This window comes from Lagopus muta, chromosome 5, assembly GCF_023343835.1.
Source record: "Lagopus muta isolate bLagMut1 chromosome 5, bLagMut1 primary, whole genome shotgun sequence".
Classification (NCBI taxonomy): Eukaryota; Metazoa; Chordata; class Aves; order Galliformes; family Phasianidae; genus Lagopus; species Lagopus muta.
The window spans coordinates 13573871-13598044 of NC_064437.1; the positions used below are offsets into that span (position 1 = coordinate 13573871).

Genomic DNA, 24174 nt, shown 5'->3' on the forward strand with positions numbered 1-24174 from the left:
ATCTCTCCGTGCCCTCCGTTCAGACAGCAACGGTTGTGCTGCTGGCAGCTGGTGCTCCTTCCATCTGCAGCACCTGGCAACATCACGCCTCTGTTCTACAGCCATCAATGTCTGTGTCCATTTACCAGGGAGGAGAACATTCTGAACTTCATTTTGCTCTTTATGATATTATAAAGTTCAGAATGTTACATCCAGCTACAGCTAAATGAGGCTGCACAATGTCAAACATTCACAGCTTCACATGGGCTTCTGCAATTAAACACCATAATGCTGTGTCCCACTGGAAAATTTGCTGAGAAATTAGGCTGAACATATGTAATGAAAAAATGAACGTAACGTGTTACAGCTTACATAAAATAGCAGGTGGTTTATACATCAATGGATTTTCAATTCTTTTTAACTTTCATTTTTTGCACTCACAATTTTTTTCAAATTACAATACTGTAAATGTTGTCCCTTTTTCAGAAGTTGTGGCAAGAGGATAATAGATCGCTGTGCAGCTCGTGTTTTGAAGTTCTCATCAGGTGCCAGCCTCCTGCAGGGAGCACCTAGAGGTTAGTACCATAATCCTGTTTAAACAACAAAAGTAAATCCAAACCTTAGTATATATAGCCAGTAAATGGATGTGGGCTCGATTATCTTTCAGATAAGTTTTTAGAAGTCCTGCCTTTGGTTTCTTTGGAGGCCTTAAACGTTTCCTGACAGCTGACAATCAAGTGCCCACAGGAAGACAAGTGGACAGATACAGTATGTTAGGGATACTGTGAAAGGGGATAATTACTTTGTGCTTTCTAACTGTTCTAGATATATCACCTTTCCAGTCGGTAAGGTTCTTTGTACCACAGGTGGAACCATACACAGTCCCCACTGATCGCTGTGTTATTCATTTCCAACACTTAAAATGGGGACACTTCTTGTATTTGCCTACAGACGCACTCGCTCCCTCTGCCTTCATCAGCACTCCATCTGCGTAGTACAGTTGATTCTTCCAGTTAAAGAAGGAACCACGTTCCTTGGAGACAAAATTTTAATCGCTTTCATATGTACAAAATTCTTGAAGTCAGTCAGAGGAGAAAGGTTGTTTTTATTTGCAAGTTCTCCTGCTAAAAACAGCCACGTGATTTATCTCAGCGCTTTCAGTGTTTCCTCTCTTCATGTGACTTAGGGTTTCGGTTACTCAGCAGAACTCATCTTTTCCAAATTGGCTTTATCTCAGTGTATAATTATGAAATGCCTAAGAAAGACAACGTGACTGTAACACACAGGATGCAGTTCGTGCCAGCCTACAACTAACTTCTGAAACAACTGACCTCTCCTTCTAACCGCAGGCACCACTGTCTGCTTTCTTCAGCAGCAGCAATGCTGGATGCTGGTCATAAATTCTATTTAAAACATATGAGAAGATGGATAGGGAATACCTTAAATAAATAAAGTAAAATGACGAGAAAAAAAGAAAAAAAAAAAAGGAGAGAGAAAAAAAAAATTGGCTTTTTTTTAACCTACCTGAAGTAAGATGTAAGGTAAGTTAAGGTAGCCCTAAGTGTTTCAGAGCTGTAAACCAGGCATTACTAAGTGTAGAGGCACCTTTGAAAGATCATAATCAGAAAAATGTTAAATGTAACAAATATATCAGCAGTGTTTGTAGTCCTGTGCTTCACAAAACTACTGTGAATGAGGACAGAAAAAGAACAAAACCAAAAACTTCCTCCTTACAGTCATGTCCTTACAGCACATGATTTACTTGTGTTGATTTATGTTTGTTTTTTCAAATCTTCCAAAACCATCAACTCTTGCAAGGCAAAAGCTGCAGCATTCCAAGAAGTTAATCTGTTGGTGCTCGTGTAGTAGCACCCAAATTCTGTAGGTGTTTTGTACACATTAAAAAAACCAGTTCCTCTGACAGTCAGCTTACAGGCCAAAGAACAGCAGTAAATGCAAGAGAGGGAGAGAGGCTTCATGTTTCTTTCCTATTGCTAAGGATAACTGTAGCACAAACACTGGGAGTCCCACTGTCCTTATCCCAGCTGAATATCTCTAGCTGTCCAACAGTAACATCAAACAAATTTCAGTACTTTTCATTGCAGTTTGGGACCATCGTGGTTGTTTCACTGGATGCTATGCGCACCTCTTCCACATGGTGGTGCTGGGACTGTATTTACTGCTGGCGTGCCATCCGGTCTGTACAGTGGGCAGGCTGGGTTTTGTTTTTCTTTTTGGGATGGAAATGAGACTTCATTTATTACGCTGCTGTTCTCATCCTTACGCTGGATAGTGGGAAGGAGGGGAGTAAATGAAAGAGAAGTAGCTTTCTGCACAGTATGGTCTCTAGCTGTGCAATTGTTGCATGTAACTGCATGATTTCTTTCCAAATCTGTCCTCCACAGAGCTACCACTGATAAATTAGGTGGAAATGCAAAAGCACAAAAATGCTTTGTGCACTCATGTAATGATTCACATTTTAAGGAGACTGGCACAAGTAGGAACAGCTATGAAATCTTCACCTACACTTTACACACGGCAGCACAAGTTCTCCAGCTTTCTTTAAGGTTAATGCTTGCTCTAACTTAACCTTTCTCTGCATTTGATAATCAGCCTGTGTATCTAATGACCCTGAATGGGTGAATTTACAACTGTTACGTACCACATAATTTATGTTTTAAATTCTGGAGTGTTAGCTGTGGATGAAAATTAGACTGGAATAATAAAATATATAAAGGGCCAAGTTTTCACTCCTGCACAGTATATTCCACTGTTCATTTACTATGTATTGATATCTATTTTCTCTATAGAATCTGAAAAATATGCCAAAAAATCTCAAATCTGGCAAGACCACCTTGAAAGGTCCAAAACCCTCAGCAAAGAAACAGAGAAGTGGAGAAGCCAAGCAAGCCTCAAAAGAACAGAAACAGCCTGGTGCGTAAAGAACTGCAGATATGAAGAATGCAATAATCTGGTCTACCCACACACCTGCCAGCTCTGCTACCATACTACATCAGTGAGCTTTGTCCATTTTTCACCTCTGCACATAACATGATTTGCATGCTCATTGTCCCAGGCAGGTGTGAGCAGGTAATTGTAAGGGGAGTTTTTAACGCATGGAATCTTGCAGTGTACACAGATTCCTTGTGGCTTCTCTCCAGTGAGAGCACCTGATCAAAATAAAAGCAAGCTTTAAATCTCCAAAGTCTCAAAAAAAAATGCTAATGGCTCCCTAAGATACAGATCTATTTTAAAAGGCTTCCCTCATTTCTTGCGTTGAGTTTGAGCTGTGTGGAATTTATTTTGTATTTCCTCTTCACACTTTAGTTTTAAATGTATATAAAAATTTTAAGCATTGCCTTAACAAGGAAGGAAGTGTATGTTCATAGTTATTTCATTAGGGAAACAAATTCTCATAACGTCTTGTTATATTTCAGAGAAAAAAGATGAAGTTGATCTTTCTATGGTTGGCATAGGTAAGTGCTATGATGACTGGGCTGTAAAGTAATTGTTTTGGAACATTTTAAACATTTTTAAACTTCCATACTAATAATGACATGAAACAAAAAGGAAAAAAAAGGATATAAATAGGAAAATTAGAAACTATGTACATCTGTTACTGTGGTGATTACAGCTGGTACCACTCTGGTGCCACTCACAGCAGGCTGTGCAGCAGGAAAGCTGAAATAGATATGGCTTTGTTTTTTATCTTGGGTTTAGAGGAGCTGGGATCACGAAAAATAAAGAGCTTTACAACAGAATTACTGGATTAAAAAAAAAATAGTTTGCATTTCATAGCAGCTACACAACCGAAAGAAAGCTTGACATTTTTATAATTAATTTTTTATTTCATCAAATAATTATTAAATCCACTGAGGAGATGATTTTAGCACACCATCTTTGTTTTTTGCCACAGATCTCCATTGACTTTGACTAATGCCTTTTTGCTTAACAGAACAAAATACCATCTGCCACTTACCAGTCACAAGGTACTGAGTGCTTCCCTTGGGTTCTGAGCAAGAAAAATGCAGTTCTGTTTGGTTTTAAAGGCAGCCATAGTTATCAGTTAAAATATGAAATTGTACTTTTTTTTTTAAATCTGGTTTATATTTCATCTATAACACAAAGTAATCTTGTAATGTCTTTCACATCTCTGGTTAGATTGCTCTTATGACCAGGTTTGTGTGGTTCTTTATTGGATATAACTTAAATTGCCATCTATGTAAGATTTATGGTTCACAGAATAAGCCCAAAGGGTTATTTTCTCAATTAGCTTTTAACAGTAGAGCTTTTATTGCTAAAAGCTAAGACATAATGGGCAAAACTAGGAATACAAAAAACAGGTAATCTGTGAAGACATCATACATCGCCTGCTTTCCTATATAATCCTGTAGAAGCACGAAAGTGAAATCTCTGCTCTGATTGGCTTCACAGAAATGGGCAATTAATGAAAATGGACAGCGAGAGATTAACCAGATGATGAAAGTGTTACTGTTAAAATGCTGAACATTATGTTCCTTGAAATACTTGATTTTGTCATTAGGAAGGAATTTTAACTCCACCTGGTGGCAAGCCAGGTTAGATTTGCAGCATCTAACCTGCTGCTGGAAGCAAGAAGAAATACTGCCATATTCCACTGTCTGTGTGGCATCTCCTTCGTATAAGGCTTACAAATGTCCTTCACTTCTATTGGAGTTTTTTGCCCTTTTAAGTGCTGATAGAGCTATAGATTTTTGTGAATTACATGAATACAATTTACTACTGGAACACAATACAAAGTCTCTTTTTAGATGATACGTTATTTTTCTTATTAGAATGCAGCACTCTAAAAATGCTCATTCTAGTAAGAATTTTAATAGCAGCCCATGAATCTCTACTATATATTTATATACAGATCCAAGAATCTATAACCTACCTGTGAAGATTACTTTCCTTTTAACTTGGACCTATGGCACTTGAGCACTGAAGAAAACACCACTTGGACTATTGGCCCTGCTCTGCCATCTCTCATAACCAACTTCTGCTGTTTTTTAGAAGGATTAAATCTTTCCAATCACCTTGGAATAAACAATTTTTTTCCCCTGTCCATTCTCACAGACAAATTGATAAGCAAAGGAAGAATCTAGGTCTTGGCCTCATGAGCTACAGAGAGTAGTCAGAGAGCTGACTTAGTCTGGTGTTACTCATGGTGATAACCTCCAGAGGTCTTTCCCAGTAACTTGCCTATAACTCTGTAATTTTTGGAAGCATCTTCAATGACATCCTGGAAATCTCTAAGATACTGAGAGGGAAACTGCAATATTGACTATGGTTGTGATGAAAGTGAACTAGTGGACTGTACATGCCTATGGTGAGCACTACAAAATAGTGAATGCCACAAAAATCATACCTGGCGTATGCAGGGTGTACCAGATGTGTCAGTTAAGCTTACAGTCATGGATGCTTATAGAAGAACAGACACAGAGTGGCACTGAAAGAGTTTAGAGGATAAATGTCAGATTCATCAAACATTATACATTATAAGTTAGGCTAATGCAGAGATTTAGTTTCCCAGCTGACAGACATGAAGGATTGATCATTTTATCAGTCCTTATTGGCATACATTAGAGACAGCTTCTCAGAACATGTTGAGGCTGCTGATCAACACAATCACTTCAATATAGATGCCAGCTCCAATTTAAAGCACACAGAAGAAAATAATAAACAAACAAAAAGAAAAAAACACCCAAGTACTGGGAATTGAGGTAACATAGTATGTATTTCAAAGAAAGGAAATAGAATGAAACTCAGAAGATTGAAAATACCAGGACTTATCACAGAAGTCAACCCATATTAGTAGATTGCCCATTTTAGTAGGCAACAAAAATCTCACGTACATGTCTGCATTTCTTTACAATTTTCTGGTTTATCAAGAAATTGAACATTCAAGATAAACATCTGCTTGCCTTCTCAGATGTAAGTATAGGGGTCTTCACGAAGGAAAGAGTCTCATAGCACTGGATGATTCAGTTAGCCAGGTCTGCACTGATCTTAATCACTTCTATCTATTATGTAAAACAGTTTGTGCAGCAGCAGGGTTGTGTACATATGGCCAGCAAGAAGCACAGCATATTATCATCAGTTTGTGAGTGTTTGCAAAGTGCAATCCCCAGGTTACATAACTGTCTTTCTAAGAATACTGAAGATTACAGCATCAGAATTCAGATAAGAAATAGCTATCTTGTTCAGCATGGATACAACTAAACCTAACGGCTCATCTGCACAGCAGCCAACTGCTACTTATTCTCCAGCAAACTTGAAAATGAAGCCTTGCATCTGGTTTGAATCTTAGTGACCTTGCTTCAATCTCACCTATTGGTTCAAAAATGTACCCAGTGACACTCTGAACTGATGAGAAAAGCATTTAAGTACAAAATCAGAAAAGCATCCTTATTTGAGATGGTACTGAAGACATGTTTAGATTAAATACTGGCTTAACGTGGCACTGCTTTATACAGAAGAGATTATATATTCAAGGGCTGTTTTAAATAAAAGCCATACAGTTGTGTCCTCACTAATGACTTCCCACAAAAGTTCATAACCACCTGTCAATCCAGAGAAAAATGATCTCTCATACTAGTAATGACATATACTCATTAAAAATAAATAAATAAATAAATAAATATACACACACATATATATATACTAGGTAGAATCTTTTCCAAGGTAATCCAAATGCAACATAATTTGTATTCCACACCTCTCAGAGTAACAAAAACTAAGCTGAAAGATTCAAAGACATTCGCCTAGGAAACAGTAAAGTCCTAGAGTTACTTATGTTTAAAGAACAATCTAAGTTATTTTAGCATGTGATTTTTCTTTCTTTCATAGGCCACCCAGAAATCTTCCCCTTAGTTTTCACTACAAGGACCCAAGAAATTTTTAATTGCCGAGTGGATGAGGATGTCACAGAAGAAAATTGTTTCAGGCTTATTAAAAAAGACGACATCATTCAGGACCTAAAAACAAGAGCTGCTATTTCAGATTTCCACCCTGTCAAAAACATTGTCCTGGTACGTAGCTTATTGTGTTCTCACTTCAGAACTTTATATTCTCAGAGTGCATATTTAACAGTAGGGTCTGTCCTTGTTTGACTCTGTAAATACACCAATGCTCTAATAGCCAAAGGTCACAGATCACAGTCAGCTGTAGAAGTTTCTCATGGCTCAATGTGCACTTTTTAAAAACTATCTTTAAACTGGGAATATACTAAAAGTAACATAAATGTGACCAGGTTTGATTCTGTGAACAGACAGAGCTGCACGTATTTTGCTTTCCCTGATTCATTGCCTTATCACTGAAAATCACTGAGACAGATTTTCTGTTTAATTCTGCATGTGAAAATATTAGTTCTGTTCCACACATTTTGATTACAAAATAAAATCCGTCTGTGCTGTTCAATTAACATGTGATCTTAGCAGAGAAATTAATAGATTAACCAAGATACTGATTTTACACAACATCATTAGTCTGCATTCTGCCAGTCCCAGGCTTATATCTTTCTCAGATTTTTCATTTTTCCTCTCTCTCCAGTCTTCCACTAATTATTTTAATTGAAATAGGAATACCCAGGGGAAGAACTTCTGATAGTTTTTGATGCAAATTTCCAGTATGGACAGAACTTTTATCTTGTTGCTTCCGAGGAAGCGAAAGAAAACTTTCTGAAGGTAAGGAAAAACACCACAGCGTTATTCTGTCTATGAACATTTCAGAATCTTGTCTCAAAAATATTCCAGCATTGCTCTCACGTTCAGTTAATATCTGATTTGTGCTTTGCAAGCCAGAACGTTCCTCTGAAGGATAACCTGGTAAAGAAAAATAGATATATTGCTGTAAAAATACCTTTGGCAGTGAGAAAAACAAGTAAATTATGTTCTACTTCAGAGGGCTGGTATTGCTGCATTTTTATAAGTGTTAATTTTCTCTTCCAACATCCATGTTTTTGATTAAGACATACATTTAAGAAATTGTAATATATTGGATACCTTCAAGTAAATATTGTATTTATTTTTCACAGTATGTATTTTTATATATTCTTCAAATCATACATATATAGATATTTAATTTTAGACAATTGCATATATACACAATTCCCCTTGTGTACTGCATTGTTAGATTATACCATTCTTCAACAGGAGAGTCTCTCCCAGCAGAAGTAACGATTAATAGAAAGGCAAATTGCAATTCCACACAAGAAGGCCTACTGTAGAAAATCACTATAAATTCTTTCTTTAGAGCAGTGTTTGGCTTCCGAGACAACTCTTGACTACACTGTAACACTCTTCAGTACTTAAATAGGTAACAGTTACTGTCAAATGGATGAATGGGTCATAACCCCACTGAGTGCAGGGACACATTATAGCCAGATTCCTTGCGCTGAGACAGAAGAATGCAAAATGAAAACTGAAATCTGAAACATAAGTATATGAACCAGAAATTCAGTAACGAAATTTGAAAAAACACTGTTTCTCACTCTTTGATGTCAGCCTCCAGAAACTGCAGAAGAAATGGACAGTGAAGAAGAGAAAGAGGAAACTCCAGAAGTCTGTGCTTATAAGCGTCCTGTCTCCAAACCGTGGGTTTCTCTTGGCAGTGAAAAGGAAGTTGAAGAAGAATCTGTTAAAGAGCGCGTTAAAAAGGTGCAAATTAACAGATCTACCTATGACAAGTATCATAAAAACAAATTTATGTTAAGTTCCTTAAAAAGCAGAAGTCAGAAAATTGAAATCTGATTTGATTGGATACTTTAAAAAAAAAAAAAAAAAAAAAGAGAGAGAGAGAGAGAAAAAAATACCAAACATAAATGAAAATGAAGTGCTGCAGGAAAACTCAGTTCCCTTTAAGTCCTGCAAATAAAGCATGTGAGGTTGCACGGGGTTTATTTACTTCTTAAACTGTATGTTCAAAAGTCCTGATCCTCTTTGGTTGTTAGCATCTCTGCCACTTTTTGCTCAATTTACTAAGTAGCCAGATTACAAATCATTGTAATTACATTCTAAGAACCTTGTTTAGCTTCAAGTATTCTGTATTCTACCTTGATGGCAAGACCTGCTCAGAAGTATTCTCAGCATGTGCTTTGTCACCAAGGCTTTGTACAAAATGAGATCTGAACCAGTGCTGATATCCTCATGTGAAAATACTGCAGTTAAATAACTCAGTAGGAAGTAGAATTTTTTACTTTTTATTTTTTTATTTTTTCTATTTGAAGAATCTTATGTACCCAGTTGGAATGAACCTCTGTGCAACCAACACTACCTCCTTGCCAGACCCTCCCTCCTGCTGTTTTCCATCTGCACTCAGTGTTGCATTATTCCTGACATTTGACCGTTGTCTTCCTCCCCTCCTCAGCTGTCTTTTAGCTTCCCCATCTCTGCCCTGACTCACCAGCCCTTCTTCCTGTCCTGCCATTATTTTGCACATTTCTGAAGGATACTGAGGAATTAACACTATACCCTACCAGTCTGGGGGAAGGCAGAAGTGTGAAATCCTCAATTTTACTTCCTACTACAACATAATATAAAATGACCAATTTTTCTTGAGTAGAAAATTTCCAGATTTATAACGGTGGCCTGTTGAACAAAATAGAAATACTAGCCCACGTTCCTTTCCAGTTCTCCATGAATTGCTAGGAAAAGGTATCTCAAATATGAATCCGAGACAAAGAAATACCCCTCTGCTGTCTGAAATCAAGTGCCTAACTTTCTCTGAAAGTGGAAAAGTCATATCCCTCCTCTTTTTCCAATTGTCACTAAGGAAACTCCTCACTCAAAATGTTTGTTTTTGTGGATCTTCTTTCATGCACTTTTTCTCCCTATGCACTGCAAGTGAGGCTGAAATACTCTGCCATAGAACTGCAGTTTGAAACATGAGTTGAAAAGTTAGGTCCTAGAAGTCCAACTCAGTGTTAGAGACATCTCCCTGCAAAATTAATCTGGGGTGTAAATCCACCTAGAGTTGTGTGGTTTCTGTTTTTAGAACTGCCACACAACTCACTTCAGAAGAGTGACTTTTGGAGGGAGTTCTGGCAAGAAGTTTCTCAACCCTTTAGAGGCTCAGTTTTGATACTGCCTGAAATAGAAAATGTAGTTCTCTTATCCTGCTAGCAGTAATCCAAAACATTCACTGAAGACAACTTCTTTCTTTTGGAAATACAAACACGTCGTGTATTACGTATGTAGTTGACTTTCAAAGCTTATAATCATAACCAACTCAGCACAGAAACCATCAGTTGAACTAGTTCTACGGTTACATGAATGCTGCCAGCTCACAGAACAGACCCTACAAAAACTCTCTCCTCTGATAACTTCAGAAATGTTTGTGGTTTTTTTTTTTTTTCCAGATTAAGTACATGTTTTCTCGAGGACACAGGAAGTTTGGTGCACCAATTAGATTTACTGACAGGAATGCTTCACATGCAAAAGACAGTTATGTTGAATGTACTTCCTACCAAGACAAATCTTTCAGTATAAAAGTGCTTGAAAAAGATGTGGGTGTACAAATGGTTCCTGAAGTAAGAGAATCTAGTACCCAGACACAATGGTAAGTGTGAGAAATACTTTTCAGCTTATTTATTAAGCTATTAACTGTTTCTGATTTCACCTAAAGTTATGCAAATTAACACCTCTGGACTTGCTCATTTATACATTAAGAGAGCAGAATTTGATGCTATTTCCTCTTCTTTCACTTTTTCAAAGACATCCTAGAAAAACTGAATATATTTTGCTTTTAATTTTACACAAGACATGGGTTTCTGTCTTTAAGATTTGTCTTTAAAATAAACGTATACATGCTCATATTCAAACTTCCTCCACTTGGTTAGGACCTATCCAAAAAATGCAGCCACGCAGTATTTTCCTAGACAGCTGTCGAATGAAGAGAAAGAAGAGATTCTGTCGTCTGAGAAGCTGAAACAATTTCTCACATCAGTATGTATAAGGTAAGGTTACTGCCATCAGACATCTCGAAGGCTGTATGAAATATCGTAGAACAAAGGTGTGTGAAGACAGAACTAGTCTGTAATGGACCATCAGTCTGGCTGAATACTGAATATTTTATACCTATATAGTCTCTCTTGCTTATTATTATATTATCAAATATTACCTTGATATTTGCTTCTATTAAGATGAACATTAAATCTATACCATATTAGTTGGAATGGTGGCTTAGTGTAACTTCAACCTGTTACAGTTGGTAGCAATAAATCTTTTCAAACAAACTGCAAAGCCAGTCTTCAAACAGCCCACTTGAGCAAAAAGTATTACAGAAGAGCAAAGGCACTGTCCTACAGCCCTTAGTCATGAGACAAGTCCCACTTAGTCATGACTTCTGCACAGGTATTAGATGATTTTCCTGTACTTGTTATACATGGAACCGGAGTTAAATTCTTCTTAAATTCATTCCCATATTTTGAATGGGAAAGAATTTGTAATGCATCACTGAGGATTTCATTATTTTTTTTTCCAATAACACAATCCAAATTTTTTTGTAAAACAAAGGCTGTATATTTTGTGCATTTATATTACTGCTGAGTTGTCATATCTGGATTCTTGAAAACGTTAACTGTTCTTTCACAAAACAGGATGGAAATTGCATTGCAGCAAAATGAAATTATGGATGCTTTCTCTGATGACTGGAAAGCCCTAGAAGACGACATGAGCAGTTCTGGTGGCAAGTCAGACATCTGTCTTAAAGCATACCAAACGTTTACAGATCTGCACTATCTCAAGGACAAAAGCATTAGCTGCATTTGTTGGCATCCAACCATCTATGGTAATGATTGAGTCTTGAATGATATGCATTATATAACAGATGTAAAATATGCATATTTCATAAAGTCATCAGGATTTAAATAGTAATACTAATTTTAAAAAACCAACTTAATCAATATGCCTGTCTACACTGCACAGTATACTTAGAGCCAGCATTGCTGCCTGTGTAGGAAATTAATTCACCTACAAAATATTTGATTTTATGGTGGATGGGTCTGTCATATGACTTCAGGATCAATATTACACCATTAAGGAGCAAAAGGAAAGAAGTAGAGGTTTATCCTGATCCTTAGCTTCCACAATACATTGACAATCTTAATAGATGTAATCTCCTCAAAGCTGATCAGCAACAACAAAAATATAAATACATGATGGGTTTGTTTTTTTTTAATTGGTTTCTCAGGGATAAAGAAGTCACTCACCATAAGTAACTGTATGTTGGAATTTGGTTTGTATCCAAGAAAGTTTGCTTTCTCTCTCAATCAGGGATTATAGCAGAGTCAGCAATAAAACGGCCCTCCAAAGAAGAGAGAACTAAACCACAGCATGACTCAGTAATTATTTTCTGGAGCTTTTTTGATCCTATCCACCCTCAGGTATATAATGAAGTCTTTTACATACTCCAAACGTTCATATAAAAAGAGAAAATGTGACTGCATTGCTTAACTGTTTGTTCTTCCTTCTTCTCAGTTAATATTAGAGTGTCCTGATGACATTTACTGCTTTCAGTTCAACCCAAGTGATCCAAACATTATTGCTGGTGGCTGCTTCAGTGGACAGGTATTAATTTTGTTTAAGGGTAAGATTAGATATTTCTGTCTTTTCTTGCAGTATAAAAAGATTGAAAAGACTCAACATTTGGAATAACTGTCACATAAATATCAGTCTCAAGAATGCAGAACTCAAACAAGAGAATTAATCATTTCTATGAGTAGGAAAGTTTTCTCTTCAATTTTACAGCTGACAGAGAGCTTATAGTTCCCTGTATTTTTCTTGTGAAATGAATTATAGGAATTCTGCTATGTTCTGATTATTCCTAAATTGACCAGAACTTCAAGATGACTGTTTGCAGTACATCAAAATATGCTAAAAATCAGAATGTGTCAAACTGTGCAGGCTTTTTTTTTTTCTTTCTGTTGTTGACATAAGTATAGCCGTTCAACTTATGGCACCATATTAAAGAGGTAATGGCTTCAAAGTCTTTATAAGTTCTAGTATACAGAGTGAATTTCTTGTTTTTCCCTCAGAAAAAAAACAAAAACAGAAACACCAAAACCATGAATTGTATTTGGGAAAAATGAGTATTAATACAAAGAATGAAATAATATTCTCCTTTCTCCTTATAGGTTGTAGTGTGGGATATTTCTCAATACGAAGAAAAACTGCAAAATGCTAAAAGCGTTGCTGTTGGAATGAAAAAGACAGTTGTTAATATGAATAACATTTCTGTTCTAAGTCTACTGGAGAATGATGATATGTCTGAGGTAAAGAGAGGGAAACTTAGAATACAGGTTATAGGGAAAAATGAGTGGAGGTACCCTGGCTCTTTGCAGTGAGAAACTAGGTAGGATATGAAACCTGATGAGTTCATGAAATAAATCTGTTATCACAAAAACATTTCTACTTGATTAGTGGAGCTCAATAGTTTTACTGTATTCTGCACAGACCTCAGCTTCAATATGAATGGGCAGCAACGTTTACTCAACTCTTGCCTGTCAAATATGCATAGCATTTTTCTTAAAAGCTAAAAATGGTTCTGGAAATGCTTGGATATAAAAATGATAGCATGGAAGACAAAAAGCAGACTTCAGGGGAAGTGCACTATAGAAGAGAGAGACATAAAAGCAGAGAAAGAACTAATAACTTAATTGGATGTGTGTCCCTGGACGAACACTGGAATTCCTTTCAGAGCTTCATATCCAAAGACCTGATTCAAGGCTTTCTGTTTTCAGAAGGTTCTGTATTAGACCTTAGTAAAACTTCATAGCCTGTTCTGAAATATATGAGAAGCATTATCAGTATATAATCTTTTTTCTTGGACAAGCTTACTATTAAGTTTTGAAAATACACGAAGATATTTCTTTTTAAATATTTCTAGCTATTACTTACGGAGGATGATGAGAGTGATAAAGGGCAAATTTTAGTGAGACATTGCACAGCCTCCTCCATACACCATAGCCATGAAAAAAGGATAACAGATATACATTGGCTGCCAGATTATTTTGAGGTGAGTTTTATTTTCTTCCCCACTTTTTACTGTTTTCAGAGATCATTGCATAAACTCAAGGTAAAATGTTGAAAAGTTGAATTATTTGTAACAGAGCTCCCTATTTCTATGTTTTAAAATGTTAATTAACTGGGTGCCACTTCTGCTCATTGTGCCTTACAGCTGTTCTGTATCCTCACCCTGATATGATTTTGTCATTACTGGAAAAAAAATATATTGATAGTTTTACTCAAAATCTAGTATGGAATTATAATAAGATCTCTGTATTTAAGTTATGTTGAATTTCAGGTGATCACAAGGGAGAGCTGTTATCAATTCACCTGAAGTACGTGTAAAACTCCTTAACTGTTATTATAACTGCAAGTTCCTAAGTCCTAATTTTCAAATCTTACCCAAGCCAAAGTGACTTAAATTCTAGAAGATCGTTTTACATCTTGAGGCATTTACTTAGAGCATGATTTGTGCCCTCTTATTTTCCTCTCCCCTTTGTTATTATTTTAGGTCAACCGAATGGGTGAAACTTTTGAAAACAGAGCTGGAATTTGCATGCAGCTTGTAACCTGCTCCCCTGATAGGTATATGCAATGCACACTGTACGAGACACCTTCCAACTTCTTTTGGAAAGCTTCATGAAGCACATCCCATGATTCTGGTACACCTCTGGATTCCTGTCAGCCTGGCCTACAGAGCTGAAGTTCTGTACACAGAGATCAGGCACATCGAGTTCTTGACCAGTGAAGCCTTTTGCAGTTAAGGGCTCGTAAACAACCTCACACACTTGTACATTTCGTCTATATCTTAAGTAGAACTGGTCACACAAATACACTGGCCTGGAGAGCCACACCACCACAATTATGTCTTCTATGTATGAGTCTATGTATGAGAGCAAGATTTGTTAATGATACAGAGTTATTTTTCCTACTCAAAGTCAAGGAAGACTTCAAAGAATGAAGTTAAAAGACTATTTGGCTGCCCCGGTAGAGTTGTAACTGATAACATGAGGAATAAATGAATGTAAGCCACCATTTACAAAAGAAGTGATTGAGTAATTAGCATTTGTCTGCATTTGAGAATTCTATTGCTACATAAAGTTTGAAGATGAAGGAATAAGAAAGCATTTGTAAAATGCAAGAAAAATTGCACCTGACTTTGCAAGTAAAACAGAGAATAGTAACATACAGTTATTTTGCAGCTTAATATTATTTTGGGATATTCGAGACACCAAACTTCCCACCAAGCATTCATCTGAGAAAGTAAAAGAAGGAAACAGTTTCAATATGCACCCTGAAGTTTCAGATACTTCTAATGATCCTGATCTCATCTGGAAACCTCTCATGAAGGTATTGCACACAGATGTGGAGCAGAAAAACCAAACTGTACATATGGCCGGAGCCCCATAGGAACTTGTGCTTTTGTTTCCCAGCCCTTTAAAATTTCCCCTGGAACTGCAACTTTCCTGTGGATTTACTCCTAATTATGAAACATTTCAAAGTTACTCTGACAGTACTACAAAATATATCTTGAGAAGCTAGCTCATAAGCAGCAGAGTGATTGCTTCTTAAAAACTGCAGCGTTGCAAAAGCAGATGCAGTAATAGCATATGTTGCTGTCAGCCTTTTCATTCTGCCTATCTCCGTGTCCCAAACTGTGAAACAGTTACAATCAACAGGATTATTGGCAATCCAACTCTGATTGAAATAGTCATAGGACATATTTGTTTTGTTCTTTATTTGTGTGTGGTTTGGTGGTTTCTTGTGTTTTGGGAGGGATTTTTTTTCTTCTTAATTGCAGCAGGGGATGGGGAAGGAGGAAGGGGCTGAAAATAAAGGAAATTAAAAAGAAGACCTGTTGGCCTGTTCTGCCCAGAACAGCTGCAGCTGGTACAGATGTTAAAAAGCATAACCACTGGAGCTGTTTGTTGTTGCTGTTGTTAGAAACATAGAGAAAGTCATGCAGGAAAAACTTAACATGAGGAACTGCAAATTTACATCTCTGTACTTAAAAATGAAAAAGCAAATGCTTTTTGTGGAGTATTACAAACATGCTGCAGAATGAAAACGTCTTCCATTACAGCAGAAAGTAGTGAAGCCTTGTAGGTACAAAAGATCAAAGATCGGAGAAAATAAGATATCAGATGGTCAGATGCTTTTTTTTTTTTTCCTGAACAGATAAGCTTGTGCGACAACGAAGAAGAAAACAGTGTGAAATGCAGTCCCACCAAAATTAGTCTACAGGAACAGCATTATCATTGCAAAATCACAGGTAATATTTTTATTACACACTATTAGGAAATATGTTTTTAGTCAGTTTGTATTTCAGTATATACATACCGTAAGCTATGCAACAAAATGCCCATAGCTGAACACAGCTGGAGAAAAACGTTTCTTAAATATGCTGATACTCAAAGTGCAGTATACAAATACCAACTATGACTGTACAAAAAGAGCTGTTCTATATCCACAGTTACTTTGTGATGGACACATATTACCAATCCCTCTCCATGCTGACGCTGCCTGAGACCAGCCACCTGCCAGAGGTTGCTCACACCAGCCAGCACCTTCACAACAACTGGGCTGCTCCTGTGCTGACTGAGGGAACTGGCCCATTCCATTCCAGCATTCCTATCAGCCACAGCCCCAGCAACAGGGCAAGAATGCCCAGGGAAGCTATTAGACTGCCAATAAAGCTGCAGTCCTGCAGGCTTTCTTCATCTCTGTGCTTGAAACTCCCCTTCAGACAAAGAAACTGTTTGACTTGGTAACTTTTGGTGTGTAATATAAAGACGTACCTGTATTTTTTCCCAGATAAGGAACAATCTCTGCACAAATCACAAGTGCACATCAAAGAAAGCCCGCATGCACAGATGAGCGTTTCTTCAAATAAAACTCTGAATGTGCTGGAGAATATCTCCAATAACTTCTCTGTTGGAACGGAAGTAAGTTAAAATAATAGGTTACTATGGAAATGGCAATCAAAAGATCTCTGAAAGACCGAACAAGTAAATCATAGATTTTCCACAAATGATTGCACTCACATGTTTTCTTTGGGCATTAACTAAAAGGATCATTCTGGACATGCTGAATTTTTCTCCAACTTCAATGCATTTAGCAGTGCGCTTAAAATAAAAATAAAAGCCCATATTTAATAAGCTACAAATCCTTACTTCAAGAATAGTTAGAAGACGCTTCCAAAATACCTTGAACTTTTCTACCTGCCATCAGAAAACAAACTGCACTGCCTTATTGTGAGTCTTTTTTTTTTATTGTGTCCACAGGTGAAAATTACAGTTTCCTTCACAACTTATTTTTATACATAGAAATCCCACCTACTCATAGCCCTCTACATCTCCTACACACCAAAAACACTTTTCCCACTTTTGAGTATTTATGAAAATGAATATTTGTCTTCTAGCTGCTTTTCTTGTTTCTGCCACCCTTTCCCCAAATACGTGGGTACCCAGTTCTGCAGGAAAGGCTGCCTGTATGCATCAGGATAAGAGAAGCTGTTTTGGAAAAAAAAAAAAAAACAACACAATTGTGATTCAAAATTCATGCTTTTTTGGTCATGGGTTGCAAACTTCTGTTTTAATTTACCCAGAACAAATTTAATAATGCTTATAATGAAGCTTTAAAATAAGCCACTTTGCTGTATGCTGTCAAATCCTTATGTTAACATTTACATGATTTTTCTGGCATCACAGGATGGAGATATTATTTATTCTGACTGGGAAATGAAGACCAGTAGTAACGAGGAGAAAATAGGTAGTAAGTTCAAGTTTCTCAGTGTCTGTTTAAACCATAATAGCCTACTAATCTTAAAATATTTGCAATTATATTCTGTATTTTTAAGGTTCTTACTTACCTATTCTTATAAGTCTGTCTCACTGAAGACATCTGGATTCAGCAGTACACGCTCAAGGTAGCATACAGTTTAGCTGTTATGGCAGAACAGCAAACTCTGCAGTGTAATAGATTCATCGCTGTGTACATGTTGGCATAAAGCATGGAAGTCATGCTTCATGGTAACCAGATTTGCAGTAATTCCAACACCTTGCAAGCAAGGGAAGCTGTTATCATTGAATACTACCCCATATTTCCCTTTGTGCATTTCTCATTGTGAAATACCCACTGAAAGCACCAGTTACAAGAAACTGTGTTTTTTCATTCCTTCAGGTAAGAAATGCACCATCCACAAAGAAGCTGTGAACACTGTACAGAGATCTCCATTTTTTAAAGACATCATTCTCAGTGTTGGAGGCTGGAATTTCGCCATTTGGAAAGAAGGTGTTACAGTAAGTTACTTTAAAACATCAGTAAAATAATTAATAAAGATAAATGAGATAACTAGAATAACAGCCTCACAGACTATTTTCAAAACTGTTTGTTAATCATAAGGCTTGACAGCTTAGCAATAGAGTATAAAAAAGCTTTTCCTTTTACTTCACATCAGAAAAGCTGTTGTAGAAATGGCTTTGTAAACTTGCAACTTGCAGAAAGAATGCCCAACATTCTTTAGTACCATCTTTGCAAAAGCCAGTTTCTCATCAAATTATTTCTGCTGCAAACTGAGGAACAAAGGCAATGCATGTGCTAAGCAGATCTGAAGAATTCATACTTAGGATGCAATCCTTTCAATAACTGAAGCCATAAAAACATAGTTTTGTTTTTGTTACAGTTCCTGTTCTATACAGATCCAGGTTAGCTGCACATCTCAAGGCCATAGATTTTAACAGCAGAAAGATTACATTCATAGACTGGAAGGGAGATATCAGAATTGCTTTTAACCCCCACATTTCTACATGCAGAAGGTGGTTCTGAGCCTGCCACCTGTATTACATTATAATGGAATCGTTTAAATATCAAATGTTCACAAATTGAAAGTTTGAAGTAGTGAATGGATATTTGTTTGATCACTGCATCTTTTCTTGGTTTTCAAATATCTTACTATATTAAGAACGGACCGATCCTCCAGTCAAACTGCACAGCTCAAAGATACACTGCAGGACATTGGTCCTTAACAAGGCCAGGAGTTTTCTACATTGCCACAGATGATGGAAATATAGATATTTGGGACTTACTGAAGGAAACTCACAAGCCATCTCATAGCCAGAACATCTCTAAATCAGCGATTACTCGCATCAGCCCCTGGGTCGCCTCACGTAAGTTGATGGTGATGATACTTAGCCGTGCTTTACTTTATGTTTGTAAGATGGCCCATTTCTGCAAAGCTCACTGATCTTGCTGCATATTATCTTATATAAAAGATAGGTACTTTATTCCACTAGTTTAGCATTATACTGTATAGGGAAGCTCATGCATATATTCTTAGTATACTAAATTTATTAGTAAGGCATAAAGTAACTGAAAATTTCTTTTTAAATAAAAAAAAAAAACTTGAAAAAGTATAAATCTTCAGGAGAATTTCACTTGTCAAGAAAGTAGGAGATCAATAAAGCTTTTTACTGCAGTCAAGAATAAACCAAAAAGACCCCAACAAAACCCTTTGTAACTGTTACCCATATTAAGAGATAGATCCCATATCAGAATAGAGACGTTTCATGTTTAAGAATGTATTGCTGTTGGAATTTAGATTTTTACACATTTTTGTTAAATACCTTTCAGCAAAGCAGCAATTTCTAGCTGTTTCTGATGATTCTGGAGTACTGCATGTTTTAGAGATCCGTCGAACATTAAGCCACCCGTCCAGCAGTGAGGTTGGTAACAGTTTTCATTTCTCTCTGTGACACCTTATCCTTAAAACTCTGAAATAGAAGCGGGAAAAAATTTCCCTTCCAGTGGGCACTGATGAATTTGAGACTGATGGGCCATATTGTCCAAAGGTCACTCACAGAAAAGCTGGCTCTGCCCAGTTCCCATAAGAGATACCTAAAGGAAATCTAAAGGACAGCTAGCAGAATTCCGCAGTTCTAATACTTAATGCAGAAGCGTTCAACATTTTTTGCCATGTGCATTAAATGACACCTGATTTCATACAAGAAAATAACGCTTTGCAGTGCACAGCAACATAAAAATACTCAGTTTCTCTTTCTTTATACATTCTGGACCATATTAGCTTTTTTTTTTTCCCCTGTAAACTTGGCATTTCTATTTACAAATTTGAGTATCTGGTTCCAAGTTAATTTAATTACCTTTTGCCAACTATTATTAACATTATCACTCATTCATTCTCTTTTGAAGCTGGGACTATCAGAACCAAAGAGCCCTAAAAACAATGAAAACAGTCCTCATTTGTCCTTATTTCCACATCATTATCATTTGTTTTTCCCTTCTTACCTCCCAGCCAAAGAATATGCTAAGATCTTCATTGGGACTAGTCTTCTGCCTGGTTTGTTAATTTTATGTCCCAAAACTTTCTCATCTTATTCTTATTCTAAATCTGCCACATATGCATTTTTACATACCACCCACAAAGGTAACAATTCTATACCAGGTGTGCAGTCACAGTTTAGTAAAACCTCTCAAAAGTAAGGTAGAAGCAAAGTAAGTGCTACAGCATGAGGAAAAGAATTGCTTCTGCCCAACTTGCATGTGTTTTGGATCTACACAATTTAGGGCACAGAAGTACAAGTCCAGAAACAATCACTAACACTTTAATTAGTCATTCTAGCTGAAGTATTCACCCCTTAGAATACTGGGTTGTTGAAAAGGCTAATGGAAACTGACAATGATAAATGCATATTGTAATACTGGAGCATGCCAAGGGTGAGGGTGGGCTTATTGTTCTCAGACTGACTATAGTATACATCAGGTGCCTGGGGGATGACCAGTTCAGAGTCCGTATCGTAAAAATGATTTAACCTTACATGTACTTATACACAAAATTAATTGGTTTCAATCCATGTTTTTTGATGGAAATTATTTGGATGAATATATAGGGATTTCTAATCCTAAAAGAGAGAAACAGTCGATGTCATTCAGATCCACAGCAATAATTCTGAGTCTCTAGATATGTAACAAGACTTATTACTATGTTAACAGCAGGCCAACATACTCAATTACTTAGAGAAAAGGGTCCAAGACCTGAAAAATCACAAAAAAGACCAAGAGTTTAAAATCAAAGAGATTGGAAGTGGAGCTGGAGACACAGATGGAATAAACAGTAAGTTACATTTGGAGTTAAGCAAATTTCCTCTATTTCCTTAGATCTTTTAAATGCACTCATTTTCACTCTGCTGAATTTCACATACAATTATCAAGAACAGCTGGTAAGTCTGACAGCATGATTTCCCTCTCCTCAATTGTAAAGAGGCAAAAGTATGAAACACCAGGAGCATATACTCAAAGTATGACTGGCACAGCGTCTCAGCAAAAGCATCATAGAATGGCCTGGGTTGAAAAGGATATCAAAGATCATCTAGTTTTAACCCCCCTGCCATGGGCAGGTTCACCAACCACCAGACCAGGCTGCTCAGAGCCACATCCAGCCCTGCCTCAAATCCCTGTAGTGATGGGGCATCCACAACCTCCTTGGGCAACCTGTTCCAGAGCATCGCCACCCTCTGAGCGAAGAGCTTCCTCCTAACATCTAACCTAAACCTCCCCTGTCTCAGTTTAAAACCATTCCCCCTTGTTCTATCACTATCCACCCTTTTAAACAGCCATTCCCCTTCCTGTTTGAGATAGGATTTGAGGAGTCATAAAGAGAGGAAATAATCCCAATTACTTCCAATAAACAGATCCCCCTTTCAAAGAGCTGAACCGTTGTACACTACATCACTAGGTAAACGTACAGTCTGAACTCAGAACTGTTTTGAAATAATACGTTTCATCAATTCTGGATAGGTGATCACATTTTAACCCTCCCTGTGTTTTTCTTTTACCATCCTCAAATGTATTCACTAGAGATTTCTTTGAAGTCTATTTCTTTCCAATACTTACCATAAAGATGTATAGAATCAAGAATATATTACATATTACTATCTGCTACGTGAGTGATGTGAAAGTCTTTTAGGACATTTCCCATTACCTTAGATGGCAACTTCTCTGTATGACCAGTGGGAAGGAGAGTCCTTTCCCTTGCAGGCTCTTCAGTTATCAGTTATAAGTTAAATGAACCCTTCAATAAAGTTTATAATTGTCTTCACAGACGCAGAAACACTTTGTCCAAGTAATTGCATATAACTAATAGCATAACCATAAGACCCCATATTACGGTAGCCCGTAAATACGAGCTGAACTGATTGTGCTGGAAGATATTTTAAAAGAATCTACAAGTCCAGAGAACGATTTTGTCCCTCTTGTGGGACGGACAGCCAGTTGTGCAAAAGGAGCCAGCAAGGGGTCATTAACACAATTTCTCAGGGAAACTGCAAGTTTCTACAGACTTCTCTGTGAAGTCTTAGTGAAGCTTTATTGTGTACTAAACAAGAGTTAAGACACAGAGCAACAAACTAAGTGAAAAAAATTTTACTGACTTCCCTCTGTTGGTTAAAATTCCTATACTACAAGTACATCCCCTTTCAGAGCAGAGACATTTTGTCAGAAGATTCTCAGCTAACCTTCATCTCTTCTAACCTCTGCTCAGCTGGGTGAAGAGCAGCTTCCAACTTCAAGTTAGCAGTTGTTTACCTGAGATTCCACAACACTCATCATCCCTGCACCTCTGTACCGTGTATATGTGTGTACATACCTATGTAATCCCCTTTCTTAGCCAGTGTCACTGTACTGCTGTTCCAGGCCCACTGCTCCTCTATTACAAATAAGTTTTCTGTTTCTGAATGTACAAGCTTTACAACTATAATGGTACTTACACAGCTCTGATAATCAATTTAGTATTCTAATTTTTATCTTTACAGATTAACGTCTTCCAGTTTCTCCTGACAGCTTCATCAAGAACCTGGAAATGAGGTAAAATGGGCCCTTGCTGTCAGGCCTCTTGTTGCAGATTTGTCTGTCTAAGGTCAAGGCCAGTGCTGATATGCAGCCATATAACCTTATACAAAGATTATATGCACAACAAGAAATGATAAAAGCCTGTACGTGGGTGGAATGGGATGCCTTTCACCTTCAATCAACAGAAGGAGAAGAACTTGGTGTAAAATTCTGGTACAAAGCTTAAGATGTCAAATACATGCTTAATTTTTTCTAAATAGTAAAATACTTCAAAAAAAAAAAAAATCAGCAAACAACATATTTCAAAATTCTTCAAAATCCTAGTATCAGTAGAGTTTAATCACAGGATGTGTCACAGCAGAGAAAACAGAGGAGGGAGAGGCAAGCATAGTGTCCTTCCACAAATGCAAAACCCCTCTTCTGGGATGTTATGTAGAGTGCACATACCTTTAGGCTGAGGTGCACTGGGGGATCATGCTATCAAGATTAAGAAGGCCTAAGGCAAATAAAGAGCTCTAAAGTATGACAAAGTTCAGCAGTATTAAAAAGATAGGATTACCATGATGAATTAGCTCAGAAATTAGTCTGTAAAAGAAAATACCTAAGCTCTTCACATATTTACAGAACCCTAGGTTTATACTGAAAAGCAATGCTGGTAATGTGAATACCTCCAAGTTCCAGATTCCATCATCTATGGGCTCTCGGTCACCAGAGAACATAGTGTACTCACAGACTCATAAATGCTAGCAAAACAGCAGCTGATTTCAGCACCATTTGAAAATCACCTCCTTAAGAGTAGGTTCCCTCCAGCACCGAAAGCATTTCAGAGAGTGGCACGGTAACAACAAAAGAACTGGTGCAATGGGAAGTAAAACAGCAAAAGGATCGGTGCAATAGGAGGATGTTACTAGGGAAGGAAAAAGACTGCTCATCCATCTCTGAGGATCCAGGTTCACAGAGGAAAATGCACAGAGAAAGGATCTCCAGAAAGAGAACCTACCACAGGGAAGTCAGACCTTAAATGAGGTCTAAGAGAAGTGCAGCAAGACTCCATGACTTCTGGTCACACAGATTAATTGTCTTCACCTGTGCTCCCAGGGCTGACCGGCCCTTTCCCAGGTGCTCAATCACTGGTTCAGGCCGAGACTCAACCATTCACAAACAGGTGCATATAGCACTAACAGAAGTAACAAATGAAACTCTCCTTAGTGACGATACAATACATGGCAGGAGCAGAGAAGAAAATGACAAAAGCCAAATGAAACAAGACCATGATTTCAAACGTTTTCACACAAAATGTCAATCACTA

General features: G+C 37.2%; 1 protein-coding gene across 1 annotated transcript; it reads left to right on the forward strand.

Moving 5' to 3' along the window:
* The first annotated feature begins 463 nt into the window (after positions 1-463).
* DNAI3 (dynein axonemal intermediate chain 3) lies at positions 464-23068 on the forward strand. Its single transcript, XM_048944469.1, has 23 exons — positions 464-554; positions 2790-2913; positions 3417-3455; positions 6850-7031; positions 7581-7685; positions 8505-8657; positions 10358-10557; positions 10838-10954; positions 11597-11787; positions 12273-12382; positions 12477-12566; positions 13133-13270; positions 13885-14013; positions 14515-14588; positions 15206-15353; positions 16182-16275; positions 16818-16948; positions 17714-17797; positions 18191-18304; positions 18967-19171; positions 19635-19726; positions 21012-21132; positions 22829-23068. The coding sequence occupies exons 2-23, from the start codon at positions 2802-2804 to the stop codon at positions 22831-22833; spliced, it is 2634 nt and encodes an 877-aa protein (XP_048800426.1). The 5' UTR covers positions 464-554; positions 2790-2801; the 3' UTR covers positions 22834-23068.
* Positions 23069-24174: the final 1106 nt, after the last annotated feature.

Bases quoted from the DNA above. Each gene is read 5' to 3' on its own strand.
- DNAI3 (XM_048944469.1), top strand. From the start codon at position 2,802: ATGCCAAAAAATCTCAAATCTGGCAAGACCACCTTGAAAGGTCCAAAA. The intron at 2,914-3,416 runs GTGCGTAAAGAA...GTTATATTTCAG, and splicing joins AAAAGAACAGAAACAGCCTG to AGAAAAAAGATGAAGTTGAT. The intron at 19,172-19,634 runs GTAAGTTGATGG...AATACCTTTCAG, and splicing joins CAGCCCCTGGGTCGCCTCAC to CAAAGCAGCAATTTCTAGCT.